The 15,912-nt window shown below is 47.2% G+C and overlaps 1 protein-coding gene across 7 annotated transcripts in view; it reads left to right on the top strand.

The window, feature by feature from the left end:
• CASK (calcium/calmodulin dependent serine protein kinase) overlaps positions 1–15,912 on the top strand; it is a 226,110-nt gene that overhangs the window by 193,012 nt on the left and 17,186 nt on the right. For 2 of the 7 annotated variants that reach the window (XM_084870108.1, XM_084870107.1), the window contains exons 15-21: positions 44–122; positions 1,713–1,798; positions 3,259–3,327; positions 5,906–5,974; positions 7,382–7,417; positions 9,316–9,512; positions 10,970–11,085. In XM_084870108.1, the coding sequence (XP_084726234.1) occupies positions 44–122; positions 1,713–1,798; positions 3,259–3,327; positions 5,906–5,974; positions 7,382–7,417; positions 9,316–9,512; positions 10,970–11,085 (652 nt within the window). The remainder of the gene's footprint in view (positions 1–43; positions 123–1,712; positions 1,799–3,258; positions 3,328–5,905; positions 5,975–7,381; positions 7,418–9,315; positions 9,513–10,969; positions 11,086–15,912) is intronic. The other 5 variants (XM_084870110.1, XM_084870111.1, XM_084870112.1 and 2 more) reach the window with 3 other exon arrangements.

Genomic DNA, 15,912 nt, shown 5'->3' with positions numbered 1-15,912 from the left:
GTGTAAACTTATAGTAACTCTGTTTTTACTTAACTTTTTACAGGGAATCACTTTAAAAATGAACGAGCTAAATCATTGTATTGTTGCAAGAATTATGCATGGCGGCATGATTCACAGGCAAGGTAAGTTTCATGTATGATTCTTTCTCGCTTTGTACTGTAGCTGCGTGGAGACAGTGTTGTTATGAGCCATATAAGAGATCTGTTAACACGTGGTTCATAGAAATGGCCCAATGAGGTTATCTTTTGGGTTTAATCATTTGTTCCTGTTCGCCTGTTCAATGGAGTGTGAATCACTGTTTATATCCTGACTTCATAGAGACCAGTGGTCGGCAAACTCATTCGTCAGCAGAGCCAAATATCAACAGTACAACGACTGACATTTCTTTGGAGAGCCACATTTTTTAAACTTAAACTTCTTCTAACGCCACTTCTTCAACATAGACTCTCCCAGGCCGTGGTACCTTGTGGAAGAGCCACACTCAAGGGGCCAAAGAGCCACATGTGGCTCACGAGCCGCGGTTTGCTGACCACTGGTAGAGACCATGAAAGATAAAGCAAAGTACCCTATTGGGCACCAGGATAGATGGAAGACATCCATTCTAGGATATGAGATGTATATATTTAAATGTAATGACAGTTCAAGAATTGCTCTCTCACCCAGCCAGCATGGCTCAGTGGTTGAGCATCCACCCATGAACCAGAAGGTCCTGGTTCCATTCCCCACACAGGGCACAGGCCCAGGTTGTGGGCTCGATCCCCATTGGGGGGTGTACAGGAGGCAGCCCATCAATGATTCTCTCTCATCATTGATGTTTCTCTCTCTCTCCATTCTTCATTCTCTCAAATAAAGAAAATATTTTTCAAAAAATTTTTAAACTTAAAAAAGAATTGTCTCATTCATCTAGGAATGAGATATACTACTTATAACTTGGGAAATTGGAGTTTGATAAAGAACATAAAGATTCAATGATGCCCTAACCGGTTTGGCTCAAATGGATGGAGCGTCAGCCTGCAGACTGAAGGGTCCCAAGTTCGATTCCGGTCAAGGGCGTGTGTCTTGATTGCAGGCACATCCCCAGTAGGGGGAGTGCAGGAGGCAGCTGATCAATGTTTCTAACTCTCTATCCCTCTCCCTCCCTCTCTGTAAAAAATCAATAAAATATTTTTTTAAACATTCAATGGTAAGGTCAGACTGATGGCTGCTGGAAGGGAGGGGCGTTAGTGGGGCCGAGAGGAAAAAGTAAAGGGATTAAAAGGTACGAATTTGTAGACACAAAATAATCACAGATTTAAAGTACAGCATAAGGGAACATAGTCAATAATATTGTAATAACTATGTACAGTGCCAGGGCAAGGTGTATAATTGTCTAATCTCTATGGCTATGCCTGAAACTAATGCAAGATCTTAAAGCTAGTGAACGATGAAGCTGGGATTGGAACCCAGACAGGCTGGATCTAGGAACTGTACCTTTAACCCAGTATACACACTGCCTATCTCAGAAAAACTACCAGATTCCCACCACCAGCTTTCCAAGCGGTGTCTCCCAGCAGATGCGCCTGTGGTAGAGGGCACTGAGGGGCCAAACCTGCCCCTGTTTCTGAAATACTGCCCTTCCATGCTGAGCTTGATTTGTTTCAGTTGTTTGCATTGCTTTCTTGGCATGGTGACTATATGTCATCGCGTGTCTATAACCCTGTGACATTTCTCAGGCACACTGCATGTGGGTGATGAGATCAGAGAAATCAACGGCATCAGCGTGGCTAACCAGACAGTGGAGCAGCTGCAGAAGATGCTCGTGAGTAGCCGCAAGTTTCTTTTCCTCAGTCTCAGGCTGGCTTTCGGGCTGCTAGCCTTCTCATTCACGCACAAACAAGGGGCCTTCTTTTGCAACCCGAGTCTCGCTGGGACCACCGCGGGTATGAACTTGAACTTCCACAACATTCCTGAAAACGGACAGCTAGGAAAATGGTTACAAGCAGTGGGGTTTGGAAACACGGGGCCGTCTTTAGCGGCGTGGGCTTTACCTCTCTCCTTTCCTCTTTATCTGCTGGGTTTGTCCTCCAGCAGCTGTTGAAAGCAAACCTTCCCAGCTGGGTGTAACAGCTGGCTTCTCGGTGACCTCCGTCTGCTGGCACAGCCACGTCAAACCCCTTTCCTGCCTGGCTGAGTCACCGCCAGCGGTGGGCTTTCTCCACAGCACGGGGAGGAAAGTTCTAGTAGATCAGGTCATTTCTGTCCCTGCCCCCCAAAGTCTGTGTGCGGGGCAGGGTTGGGATTTTAAAAAGGGGGTGGGGGCGTGGGCAGAATGGCAGGCCCTGGTGAGCAGACCTTCCCACCACAGCATAGTGAATATCTATTATGAATATTGATTAAGTGTGAAATACCTATTATGAGTATTGATTAAATGTGAATGAAATAAGCACACAGACTTACTCTAGTAAATACCAAGGTCAAATCCTATATAATAAAAAGCTAATATGCAAATCGACCGGCAGAATGACTGGTTGCTGTGATGCACACTGGCCACCAGGGGGCAGATGCTCAATACAGGAGCTGCCCCCTGGTGGTCAGTGCACCAGAAACTGGACTCACGGATGGTGAGCGCAGTGGTGGTGGCGGGAGCCACTCCTGCCTCCACGGCAGTCAGACAACCCTGACCCCAGCCCCCGCGAGCACTCCCGGACTGCCAGAGGGCACAGGGCAGGCTGAGGGACCCCCTGAGTGCATGAATTTCATGCTCCAGGCCTCTAGTTATGAAATAAAAAGTAAATTTTATGACATGTAGCGTCATGCTGGAGCCTGCCAAACATAATTTTTAAGTATTTACTTTTTCGATTACCCAGTTCAGTTTCTATTCACTTTTTTTAGTCTTTATTGTTGAAAGCATTACCTATGTGCCCTTTTTCCCCACTGACCCCCTCCAGCTCCCCCTTCACCCCCCACTGTCTTTGGTTCATCACCTCCTACCCACCCTCCCCCGCCTTCCCTCTGTGATTCCCACTTTGGAAAGACAGGTCACTTAGTGTGTTTTGTATTCGTGTCTGTGAAAGGGTCAGGGTCAGGGTCAGGATCAGAGTCAGGGCTCTGCTGTATGGCCCAGGCCCATAGCTGCACCGTGAGCTCAATAACCTGGTTTCAGTCCAGGCCCGGTGCTCGCAGCTGCCTCGCCTTCCCTGCCCTCACATGTTCTGAGCTGCTTCTTACATGTTTTCTGTGCAACATGGTTTGCTAAGCGGCTGTCCTTTCTTCCTCCAGCGGGAAATGCGGGGGAGTATCACCTTCAAGATCGTGCCCAGCTACCGCACTCAGTCATCGTCCTGTGAGGTAATGGCTCCCCTCCTCTCCCCCCCCCACCCCTCCGCTCCCCTGGGCCCCTCACTCTGTCTGCTCCTGGCTGAATGTCCTGGCTTTCTGGGGAACCGTTTCTGCCTATGCTGTTGATCACTGCACACCAATTTTACAACCAAGATAACGGAACAGAGCAGGTCCCCTCCACCTACTCAGCCCTACCTCCCCGGGGACTTCCACTTGAACTTCCTGCAGGCCGGAGTCGAAGCAAAACAGAGAAGCTCCCAATAGTGGCATAGCCGCCATAGAGCCAGAGCAGGCCTGTGAGGAAAGAATAGGTTGCGGTGATGTTTCCAGGAAATACAGGCACTTCCCTCGCTGAGAAGCCACACAGATAGCTTTGTTCTTCTTTCCAAGAATCTAGAGGCGTCTCTTTCGGTGTCAGGACAGGCGGTCACGCCCTGAGCCGGGACAGGAGGGGCTTGAGGACCGTAGCTGATGCTATTAGAGGAACGGGGGCTTTTGCAAGCTTCTGTGAAATTGCATGCATGGGGGAGGGCAGGCCATCGGTGAGCAAGCTTTCTAGAGCAATGCGGCCCCGGGTCCTGTCTGCGCTGGGCCTTCAGCCTATAGAGAGCTCACTGCCCAGCCTGTCTCGTCCAGTTCTGTGTTGGTGACTAAACGCGATCCCAACGTCTCTCCCTTTTCTATTTGGAATGCAAACTGGCATCAGGGGTGTCCCCCTTCGGCTCCGGGGTTATTTCCGAAGCATGTTCTTCCCTGTGCATCTCCACATGTGTGCACCTTCCACATGTGTGTGTGTGTGCACAGCCACAGGAAGCACACATGCCAGCACCCCTTTCTGAGCCCGACAGGGAGCAGGGGGAGCTCGTGCAGGGACTGGGCTCTGCACTCAGGCCGCGTTGCAGGAGGCATGACGGTGACCCTGCCGCTCTAGCAAGGCTGTCCATCTCACAGGCCGCCCCCGAGGCTCGCTGTGCCTCTAAGCCTGGTGTGGAGCCGCATCCGGCTGTGTAGCTCGGTCAAGTGCGTGTGGAGCGAGTCAGGCGGTGGGGGTTTCTGTTCATCTCAGGTCTTGAGCTCCTCTCGGTGGCTTTTTCTGGAACTTCAGTGAAGACTGTTTTCACAGCAAATGCAGAACTGCTCTGCACCAGGGCGTGTCGCTGTGAGGTCGGTTGCCTAGCACCCAACCTGCTGGGCAAGAGACTCAGTCACTTTTTGATCTTCTGAAAGCCCAGACGGTCCTGACTGTCTCTTATCATTGGAGAAAGTTAGTAAACACTGTGGATTTTTGTCTGTTCTGGCTCACTCCCCAGAAGACAGTTATTAAGATCCCTTAGGTTTCTCTTGTGCGTTTTAAGTGCTTGAACTAGGATGGGACCAGTATGACACGTGCATTCTATGCTCTTACGTAAGAAGCGCCCCCTTGGACCTGCTGTCCCTGTGGCCGGTCAACAAAAGGATGGTCCCCTCCCCACCCCAGCTGGGGCCGTACTTCCCAAAGGAAGGCCCTCCGGCCACCTGCCTCAGTTTCTCCCTGACGTTCGAGAAGGTTCATCTAAGGGGTCTCATTATTTATTTTATTTTAGGAGAAGATTCTATTTTTTTAATTGATGTCAGAGAGGAAGAAAGAGAGATAGAAACACCCATGATGAGAGAGAATCATGGATCGGCTGCCTCCTGCACACCCCCCATTGGGGATGGAGCCCGCCACCTGGGCATGTGCCCTGACCGGGAATCGAACCCTGACCTCCTGGTTCCTAGGTTGACATTCAACCCCTGAGTCACACTGGCTGGACCAGAAGTTTTCTTTAAATCTTCCGGGGGAGGGGGTGACATGTCTTTTAAGCAGGCATGCACATGTCAAAGGTTTCAGAGAAATCTACTAAACCGAAAAGGTTTAAGCACTTCCTTTCCTTCCTCTTCTTGGGCTTCAAGTAAAAGTGATTTGGACAATAAGGGAGGGGCCTGGGAAGGAGTGTGAGTGCGTCGAATAGGCAAATATTACCAATAAGAATAAAACACAGATAGACGCCAGAGAAGAGACCGTTATTTAGGTCATTGTAGCGGATTGATTCAAAGAATAATCTCAAGCCTCTGAAAATATTTGTCCTAGAAAGAGCCCAAAATGGTTACAACATAAGAAGTCTTTTTTTCTATGTTAGTTTTACTTCAAATGGAGTCGTTCAGTCATTTTTGACATTGAGGTACCCAAAAATTTACTCAGTACTTTCTAAACCTACTTTTTAGTACAAATTAGGCAGTTGGGTCTTCAACCCAATAATGGGACCGTACATTTGTCATTTCCTAGCCTAGACAGGGTTCTAATAGGAAGCCACTCTCTGGGTCTCCTTTAAAGAAAGCAAAAAGGAGAAATGGCCCACGAGTGACTTGGTCATTGTTCACAATGTGTGAATAAGCTGCAAAGTTTTCTTTTCTGATTTCTGTGAAGTCACGCAAGTAAGTCAGTGTGGCACCTGCGCAGCTGAAACCTCAGAGGAAATGGTTGTCGGACTGTGGTTGCAACTGTTGATGTGTGAATATTTCTGTCTCTGTGCCGCTGTTTGTTAATGAACCTTGTGTCTTATTGCAGAGAGATTCCCCCTCCACTTCCAGACAGTCCCCAGCTAATGGTCATAGCAGCACTAACAATTCTGTTTCGGTAAGAACTCGGGCTTCACACGGCCACGTGTGACAATTCTGTTGGTGCCACCTGCCATGAGTGTTCTAGTTACATGTGTCCAGTGACAATTGTCTTCTGCCGGTAGACGAGGCTACTACAGCTGCAATGCAGTTCACTTCTGGAAAAATCTTCCTCAACATTTTCCCTTTCCACCAGTTAAATGTGAAGACATGCAATTAACACTCCTCTGGTCACCCCCCAGATATGTCCGCGTCACCCCACTAGTCTTCATGACTTTGCTCCAACTGACGCTAAGGGTGTAACTGGAAATTCCTTGAAATTTCTAACTGTTTTTTAATTTGAGAAAGAGAAAGAAATGTCCAGATTTTGCAGCGCAGGCATTCGGGTCTCGGGCTTGTCGTGGTCCATTCTGAGCGACATACCTTAGTTTCCGCTATCTACGTTTACGAATTGGTGTGCCCTCTGTTTTTGTGGTACGTGCACATATTTTTGTGAATTACAAACCTTGCCTGGATATGAAAAGCAAAAGGAACTGGCTTCAACCTGCACTTAAGCCACGCTGCTATCACATCTTTAACACAAAGTACTTTATGTTTTGGCTTGAACGTGGAGTTCTAATGAAAGTTTTTCCCCCAGAACTTTCCATGTTGATATGTGAAAAGAACTGGTTTTAGTTTCTGTAAACAAATGGAAGCACTTACAGGTGCAAGTGGTAATATTTGGGGGTAACAGAGTCTCCTCTGAGTTGTGGTATTGCTGTTCAAAGTACTGAAAGTTCTAAACATGCAGCAGTATCACTCTTTTTGGACCATGAATTTGCCCTGTAAAAATCTGTCAACTTTTGCAAATAAAATAAAAATATATCAACTTTTTTATCAGGTAAAATTTTAAATAATTCAGCCATCATCTCAAATGGAATGATATCACTAAGTGAAATTATGGAAGAAAATTTCCTATGGCTTTTATTTTCGACTTCAAATAGGCTGTAAAGGAATTCCTTCTAACAGTTAACATTGAATACTCTTACGATGGTGAAAACCATAGAGCCATCAGAGTTTTCAACATCTGAATGGAATGGTGGCCATGACCAAGCCGAAAAGGGCACCAGCTCTTTTTGGTGGGGGTTGTCATTTAAGTAGGGCCGTTTCGCTCGCCCTGGCTTTTGTGTTGAAGATGCTGAGTTGTTGCTTAGCAACACGTTTTCTCTCTGCTTAAACTTACCTGCTTTCTTCGGCTTGCTGCTAAATGGCTAATTTTTTTTTAATAGTTCAACATTTCTGAGAACTGGAATAATGTGTATTATCTCTTTACAACTTAAACCTAGCTCATTTTTTTTTTAACCATATTGTAACAGAACACACAAATTTCCTTGTGCTCTTGAAAAGTAAATGAAAATTTTTCTCCTGGGTTGGCTTTGTTCTGCAGGACTTGCCATCAACTACCCAACCAAAAGGACGACAGGTGAATAGCTATCCTCTCTAGAAACTTCTCTAAAACGAGCTGCTACTAGCCGATCCTTTATTAACCCTCTCCATCCCACAACGTCTGCATTTTGGACCATAACATTGGAGCATCGAGAGCTTGTACCATTTCATTCTAACACATTAAACATGACTAATTCGCTGTACAGATTTCCCCCTCACACCCTTGTAGCTACGATGGTTACTGTCATTGCAACCTGAGAACTGTGTCCGTGACTAAGAATTCAGCCTTTTGGGTAAGGTGACCAGAATTCCGTCTGGTCACCTTACTTTTGGGGGTCTTACGGGCCTGACTCTGGCTGGAGTGGGACAAAAGGTTAAAGGTTATGAAATTCCTGGGATCGTAAGAGTAACTAAAATGTACATCCTGGTGAACTCCTTCAGTAATAACTTTATGAAATTTGAAGTCCTTTTGATCATTTGTATTTGCATGGATGTTTCTCAGAGGCATTGCCAGTGAAGAATACAAATCCTGGCATTGACGCCTCGCATGCCCTCTTAGTCCCAACATGAAATATCAAGGGCCGCCAGCCAGGGGCAGTAACTTGCCACCAAGGATGGCTCTTAGTTGCAAATGCAGAGACTTGCTCATTTTATAGGCGGGGTTTCCGGAAGGACACTGGAAGGGAACAGTTGTGGTCTTAAAACATGCTCAGGTGTGGCGTTCAGATTGGCGGGACTCAGCACCTGACTGATCCGCCCACAGCTGAGCATTAAGACTCGGGAAGCCTTAAGGCACTTAGAAGCCCAGGAATTCTAAACATGCTGCCACAGGACCGCCCCTGAGGTGCTAGTCTGTGTCCTTTTATAATATTTACTCGTTACATTTGCATATCATCACGCTCATGTGTCTTCTATAAGAAGCATAAAACACAAATATGCAGCCTTTTTAAAATATATTTTTACTGATTTCAGAGAGAAAGGAAGAGGGAGAGATAGAAACATCCATGATGAGAGAGAACCATGGATCAGCTGCCTCCTGCACGCCCTCTACTGGGGATCAAACCTGCAACCCAGGCCTGTGCCCTGACCAGGAATCGAACCATAACCTCCTGGTTCATAGGTCGAGGCTCAACCACTGGGCCACACCAGCCAGGCTCTACATCCTTTTTTAACAATAAAACTGTTTTTTAAATGCTTCTTTGCACTGTTTGAATGGCATTGCAGTCGATCGGCTGTGTGCACAAACACTCAGTCACCATGCAGGCATTCTGGGGCAAGATACCAGCACAACGTTCTGGCTTGTTTGGTGCCACGCTCTGCTTTATGGCTCAACCAACCCTGAATGTTTGTGTCTCTGGCCTCGAGGCTGCCACATATCATGACAATGGGTCCATCACACCAACTAGGCACAATGCAGGTTTTTAAATGGTAAGCATACATCTCTATAAGTATAGGCCAGTGGTTGGCAAACTGCGGCTCTTTGGCCCCTTGAGTGTGGCTCTTACACAAAATACCTTGCCCTGGGCGAGTCTATTTTAAAGAAGTGGCATTAGAAGTTTAAGTTTGAAAATTGTGGCTCTCAAAAGAAATGTCAATCATTGTCCTGGTGATATTTGGCTCTGTGGGCTGATGAGTTTGCTGACCACTGGGCTAGGCCTATTCTGTTAGAGTAAACACCGAAATTAAGTCTTGGGTTTTAGTAAACAAGTATCATATGCTCCCCCAAATAAATAAAAGCAGCAAACATTTAAAGCCGAGCACATCAGAAGTAGCCATTGTGGGTAGTGGTAGCGGATTTCCGTGTTGTAGTCCCACGCATCATGTTCGTGTCACCATCCACTGTCCCGTGGTGTTGGAAGTGTCGGGGTGTGCTTGTTCGGGTGGTGCTGTGGCTCCCGCATCCCCCGCCGGTCCTCACGCACTCCTGTTCCATAGATCTATGTAAGAGCGCAGTTTGAGTATGATCCGGCCAAGGATGACCTCATCCCCTGTAAGGAGGCTGGCATCCGCTTCCGGGTCGGTGACGTCATCCAGATCATCAGCAAGGATGACCACAACTGGTGGCAGGGCAAGCTGGAAAACTCCAAAAACGGAACCGCAGGCCTCATCCCCTCCCCTGAGCTGCAGGAATGGTATGTTTTTCTTGTTTTGTTTTGTTTCACCACAAAAATGAAAGCCTGTTCGTCCAGTTTTCAACCTGATATGACTGCTTCCTAGTGTCAAACCTGTTTGATCTCTTCCTTGCTCTACTAACCCAGTGGTCGGCAAACTAAAGCTCACAAGCCACATGCTGCTCTTTGGCCCCTTGAGTTTTTAGCAAAGGCCAGCTTATCCAAATCCTATCTAATAAAAGAGTAATATGCAAATTAACTATCACTCTGCTATACCCACAAGCCACGCCCATCGGCCAATCAGGATTGAGTATGCAAATTAATCCTACCAAGATGGCTATGGCTATAGAGAGAGCAGGAGGGAGGTTTGAGTTGCCCCCAGCGATGGAGGAAGCTAAGCTTTCCGCAGCCCTGGCCTGCCTTAGCCTCCACTTCAGGCTACAAAGTTTCAATTATAGAAGATAAATAAATCCCAGATACCAGGGCCTCCACTGGGGTCTCCAGGGGGCATGGCCATCCTGCAAACCACCACAGGCCCCTCGCCCAGGCTGCCCCACACCCTAAGGAAACCCCCACCCTGTTGCAGGACACCCTTCAGGGCAAACCAGCTGGCCCCCACCCATGCACCAGGCCTCTATCCTAGCTAATAAAAGAGTAAGATGCAGATTGACCATCACTCCAACACACAAGATGGCTGCCCCCATGTGGTCAAAGATCCTGCCCCCATGTAGACACAAGATGGCCACCACAAGATGGATAGCAGGGGAGGGCAGTTAGGAGGGACCAGGCCTACAAGGAAGGACAGTTGGGGGGACCAGGCTTGCAGGAGAGGGCAATTGGGGGGTACCAGGCCTGCAGGGGAGGGCAGTTAGGAGCAATTTCCCCGAAAACCACCCACCACTAAATCAGTGAAAGCTTGTGATAATCACAGGAGGCCTATATCAACCCAACATCCCGTGCTTTTTCCACTGTACATGATGACCATAGGTATAGGCTTTTCTTTTCTTTTTCTTTTTTTTAAATATATTTTATTGATTTTACACAGAGAGGAATTAAGAGGGATAGAGAGTCAGAAACATCAATGAGAGAGAAACATCGACCAGCTGCCTCTTGCACACCCCCCACTGGGGATGTGCCCACAACCAAGGTACATGCCCTTGACCGGAATCGAACCCGGGACCTTTCAGTCCGCAGGCCGACGCTCTATCCACTGAGCCAAACCAGCCTCTGCAGTATAGGCTTTTCATGTGTTATCATGTGTGCTCAAGAAACACAAGGTCATTGTATGATGAGCCTGTGTGTTTCAGACATTTCCAGGGCATTGTCATGAAAGCCAAAGAACAGGCTCTATCAGAATGACGTGAAAAATGTGTGAGGAGTATGTTCACACAGGTCTGGAAACTCTTCCAATCAGTGATGTCTCCTGGATCGGCATAAACCTAGACATCCGTGTCTTTCCTCTCCCTCCCCCCACCTAGGCGCGTGGCTTGCATCGCCATGGAGAAGACCAAGCAGGAGCAGCAGGCCAGCTGCACTTGGTTCGGCAAGAAGAAGAAGCAGTACAAGGACAAGTACTTGGCCAAGCACAACGCAGGTAGGGACAACCCCGTCCGCAATGGAGGTCACGTGTCCTTCAGGCTTCAGAGTTCCCTGCCCCCACACTCCAGCATGTGAGCTCCTCATCAGCTTGCCAATATGACTTTGGTTGGTTGCCAGATATATTACAGAACTCAGCAAGTGCTGTTTGGCAATCGTGTTCTCTGGAACAGAAAGAACCCAGTACATGCAGTCCTCTCCTGAGAAACGCGAGCTGGAGGGTGTGCTGTGCCCTTGCTCCTGGCTCCTGTCCGGCCCTTGGACTTGGCCCTGGGGCACATTGCAAAGGGCAGAGGTGCACTCCTACCACAGAGCGCGCTGCAGAGGGTTGGGTAATTGGTTTGAAAGGGCACAAGTGACATTGGATACTAGACTGCTTTAGTCCGGTTCTGCGGCTAGTCTTCTTCCCTCACTGGTATTTCCTTGGCTCCTAAGAGACCCAGAGCATTACCTTGACGTTCCCTTCATGGTAAGCTTGTCTTCATGGAAGCTTGTGTACACTGAAGATGGAAGACTCATTGTTTGCCAGTGACTGAGATGCATACCCAAAGGTCCTTGCAGTGGGATTCCCAAGGGCTCGCTCAAGTTAAAGAAAGTGTGTGGTGACATAAGAGTGGCATTAGACTAGTTCCCAAGGTTTCAGAAATAACTCCAAGGATCCAACATGTGGTGACAAAAATCAAATGAATGCAATCACGCATGCCCGACCTGACAGTTCAGTGTTTCTGACCAATAGGAAACACCTTTCTGTCTGCGGAACATCAAAGTGATGGTGTGAGCATTCATTAGAAAAAGTAATTTAGAAACACGCAAGGGTTCGTGTATGATTCAGAGAGTAAAAACTAAGCATGTTGAAGCACCACGTAATGTGGAATAGATGCGAGTGGCCACAGTTTATTTCCAACTAACTGTCTCGTGTCTGATCATGTGCCACTGCAGAGCGCAAAGCTGATAATGGCATTGCTGGTTTTGTAAAAGGGACAGATGTTTAAAGCAGATTCATTAGGCATGATTTAGCTTCCAACAGGCTCACAAATTATCTATATATGTGTGTGTATATACATTGAGTGGCCAGATTATAATAATCTCTGAATGTATAATAATCTGGCCACTCAGTATATATCCTATAGAATAAAAGGCTAATATGCAAATTTTCCCCTCGACCAGGAGTTCGACCAGCAGGCAGGCCGGCCAACCGCCCATGTCCCCTCCCCCTGGCCAGGCTGGCTGGGCCCCACCCATGCACGGATTCATGCACTGAGCCTCTAATATATATAAAACACATACACACTGAGTGGCCAGATTATTATGTATTCAGAGATCGTCACTCGGTGTATATACCCTTGTATAATTTTTACAATAATTTTAGATGATACAGATAGACAGATAACATTAAAATTAATTGAAACCTAGGAAAGCAAAGCAGTGGCTGGTGACAGCTCTCAGTGCCTCACTGGCTGTGCATGCTACTAAGAGAGAGCACGCGGGCAAGATTGCTCCATTGGCACATGTTCTATAAATCAGCTCAGAGGAAAAGTACAAAGTCCATTGATAGAAAAACCAGAACCTCTCCATTCTGACCATTAATCCTCTGCTTCATTCACCAGAATATTGCCTCCCCCCCTCCTGTTTCCCTGCTTTGTCCTCCCGTCTCCCTGTTCCAATGCACTGTAGACGATGCTCAGCAGCGCTGCAGACACACCCGTAAGCTCACTAGGCAGCCTGAGATGGGCCCAGAAGCCCGCACCCCTGAGCAATGCAGCTCTCAAATCAAGGATATCATTTCTAATTCGGAAATCCGGTGGGTCTCGGGTTCTTTCGCCACCGGGCCTGACAAACAGGTATCATTTCATGAAGCCAAGGCCTCATTCACTGTCCCTGGTCTCCGGCTTTCGCCCTAGTAAACCCTGCCTCTCAAATAAACATTAGGTCACAAACCCAGCCATCTTTCTGAAGGAACCTCGTAGGGATAGAATAGAATGGCTTTTTCTCTTTTGACATTATACCTCCGAACCAAAATCATGGGCTAAGTTCTTGTAAACTTAGAACTCAGAAATTGGGGACCCCCCTCCCCCACTGTTCCATGCCAGCACAGCCAAGGGTTCAGTGAGCCTGAGGGAGGGCTGGTGAAGGATGAAGAAAAGACAAACAGAGAGAATAAGCTGGGTCCAGGTGCATCTCCTGTGCCTGGCTAAGGCCACAGAACAGATCCAGACTGCAAGTTGATGGTTTATGTTATAGTCAGGGACAAACAAGGTAATTTACAATGTCCTTGTGAATTTCACCTGTTTTGGCAGCATTTGCTGCCCCTCCCACAGCCCACTAGCTACCCAGGAAGGATCAAGCTTAATTATGCTAAGAGGACTGTGCCCTCCAAGCTGGGCCTTGTTTGCAACTTTGCCAGCAGGTCAGAGGCTTAACCCTATAACCGCTCCCTACACCCTGCCACCGCTTTGTGTTATCTTCAGCATCTTCCTATGCAGTGGTCTTCTGGGCCTCAGGGCCTACCTCATCAGGTCACCTCCTCTCCATGTGGCCTCTGGCACTGCGAATGGCACACTCCTTTAGAGCCCTGTGCCAGCCGGGCTGAGCTTCCTAGAAGGTCCTTACAGAGCCTCTTGGGTTTCTCTGTGGAACGTGTATTTCAGGTTCCTGGGTCATTGCCTAGCCAGATGGTCATTGTCTCAGCATCGCTCCTGAGTCTCCCGGAGGTCCTCCTGGTCGGCAGGAGATGCGGGTCCCTCACCTGGGCCTTGGGAAGTGTGCTCCTGGCAAGGCTTTGCCCTCACCCCCTCTTCAGGGTGCTGCCCCCCACCCACCCACTCTTCCACCTGGATCATTAGAAAATGCAGACAATCCATTTGCCTGATGATCATCTTGAGTCCTGACAAGAGAGGAAGGCTGTCAGGGAGGCCGGGTATTGAATCAGCTGTTCTGTCTTTAACTCTGATGAAAGTTCAGGCTAATATGCAGCATTGCCTGTAGAAAGGATTGCTCTAAGAAACAGCCCTGGCCAGTCTGGCTCAGTGGATAGAGCACCTGCCTTCGGATCAAAGGATCCCGGTTCAATTCGGTCAAGGGCACATACTTCGGTTGCAGGCTCCTCCCCATCCCAGGTGCTGGTCAGGCGTGCAGGAGGCAACTAATCGATGTGTTTCTCTCACATCGATGTTTCTCTCTTTCACTCTCCCTAAAAAACAATAGAAAAATGTCCTCAGGTAAGAATTAACCAAAAAATAAAAGAAACAAATACAGGTGACCTCCATCAATAAGGTAGACATTTTGAGAACTTGGAAATGCCTCATTCTTTAGTACCAGGAACTAGCTAAATGGGCTCATGGGTCACAAACCCAACTACCTTTCTGAAAGATTTCTTGGGCTTTTTCAGAAGTTGATTGTAAAGCACAGTGGGGCATCTCCTCATAAAGCTCGGTAAAATAAAATAAGGGCCACATGTTTTGTTTCCTGCTTCAGATATTTGAGAATTCAGCATATATTGGTGACAAGATCCAAACCTTATCATCATTCTGAAGCTGTTTATATTTTTAGTAAAAATGAAGAATGGGAACTTTGTCAATATCTAGAACTGATAGGAATAGTAATACTAGAATTAATTCTTTCCCTTTCTGTTCCCGGAGATGTCACATGTCTAATTAAAGCAGACTTCTCTTCAAACTGTGTTGCCTACATCTCACATTATAAAGTGGCAGCCTACTCGCTAAACATGACCTATAAATAAGTTTTGTTTTCCACATACACTCATGGTGTTTAAAATAATAGCTGTCGCCCATCTTGTGCAGCTCAGTTCTTGAGCATCGACTTATGAACCAGGTCACAGTTTGATTCCCAGTCAGGGCACATGCCCAGGTTGCAGGCTCGATCTCCAGTGGGGGGCATGCAGGAGGCAGCCGATCCATGGTTCTCTCTCATCAGATGTTTCTCTCTCTCTCTCCCTCTCCCTTCCTCTCTGAAATCAATAGAAATATATTTTTAAAATAATAATAATAGTTATCACATTTGAAAATCAGGCCCAGAAGACCAAAAAGAGCACTTTTAGCTTTTCCAAGCAGAGACAGGGAATCAGAACTAAAGGCTTATTTATGAAAAAGATTCAACTGAAAAGCAGTTAACCAAATACTTAACAGTATCATGAATATCGAGTGGCTTCCCCGGAAGTCAAGATTATGTGAGCCCACTATGCCAGACAGTATTTCTGAAGCCTTGCTTCATGCCACAAGCTAGAACTTTCTTCTTGGATACAGAGGACTCTAAAGACAACCAAAAGTGGCCCAAACTCTCCCTGTCCTGAGGATGTTTTTCGTTTTAAACAAGAGGAGTCCTAGGCACAGGTGGTTAGAATGGCAGGCAGGACAGGAAGTACTGTACCTGAAATGCAGACAAGGAAGGCTTCTGGTAACTATGCCCAGACCAAATCTCCCCGCGTATGACACCCGCTGGCTTTGACAGGAGGATGTTGCTGACTTTGTATTAAATGGGGTTTTTTTCTTAATGTGATTTATTTGCCTCGTGTTTAGAATAATGCATGATGAAGTTTCTTTTGTGCATATACTTTTATTTTACTAATATATTAAAAGCCATGTTCAATGACCCCTGTCCATTTTTCATGCTGTCTTCCTCCCAATGGCCTCTGCATGTAAGTAACCTGTGAGTGACTGCCTCTTTGTGTTTGGTGAAGTCCTTGCATTTCGTCACCAGTCATCTTAAAGCCTGTGGAAGTCCCATCTCCATGTGTTCCCCTTACATCCCTTGTAGGTCTCCTTTCCCAGTATTATTTGTGATGGTTTTGCAATCCTGTGGCCGTGTA

Source organism: Pipistrellus hanaki, assembly GCF_964339955.1.
Source record: "Pipistrellus hanaki genome assembly, chromosome: X".
NCBI lineage: Eukaryota > Metazoa > Chordata > Mammalia > Chiroptera > Vespertilionidae > Pipistrellus > Pipistrellus hanaki.
The sequence above is the reverse complement of the archived record's forward strand: the minus strand, read 5'-3'. Positions and strand labels throughout refer to the sequence as shown.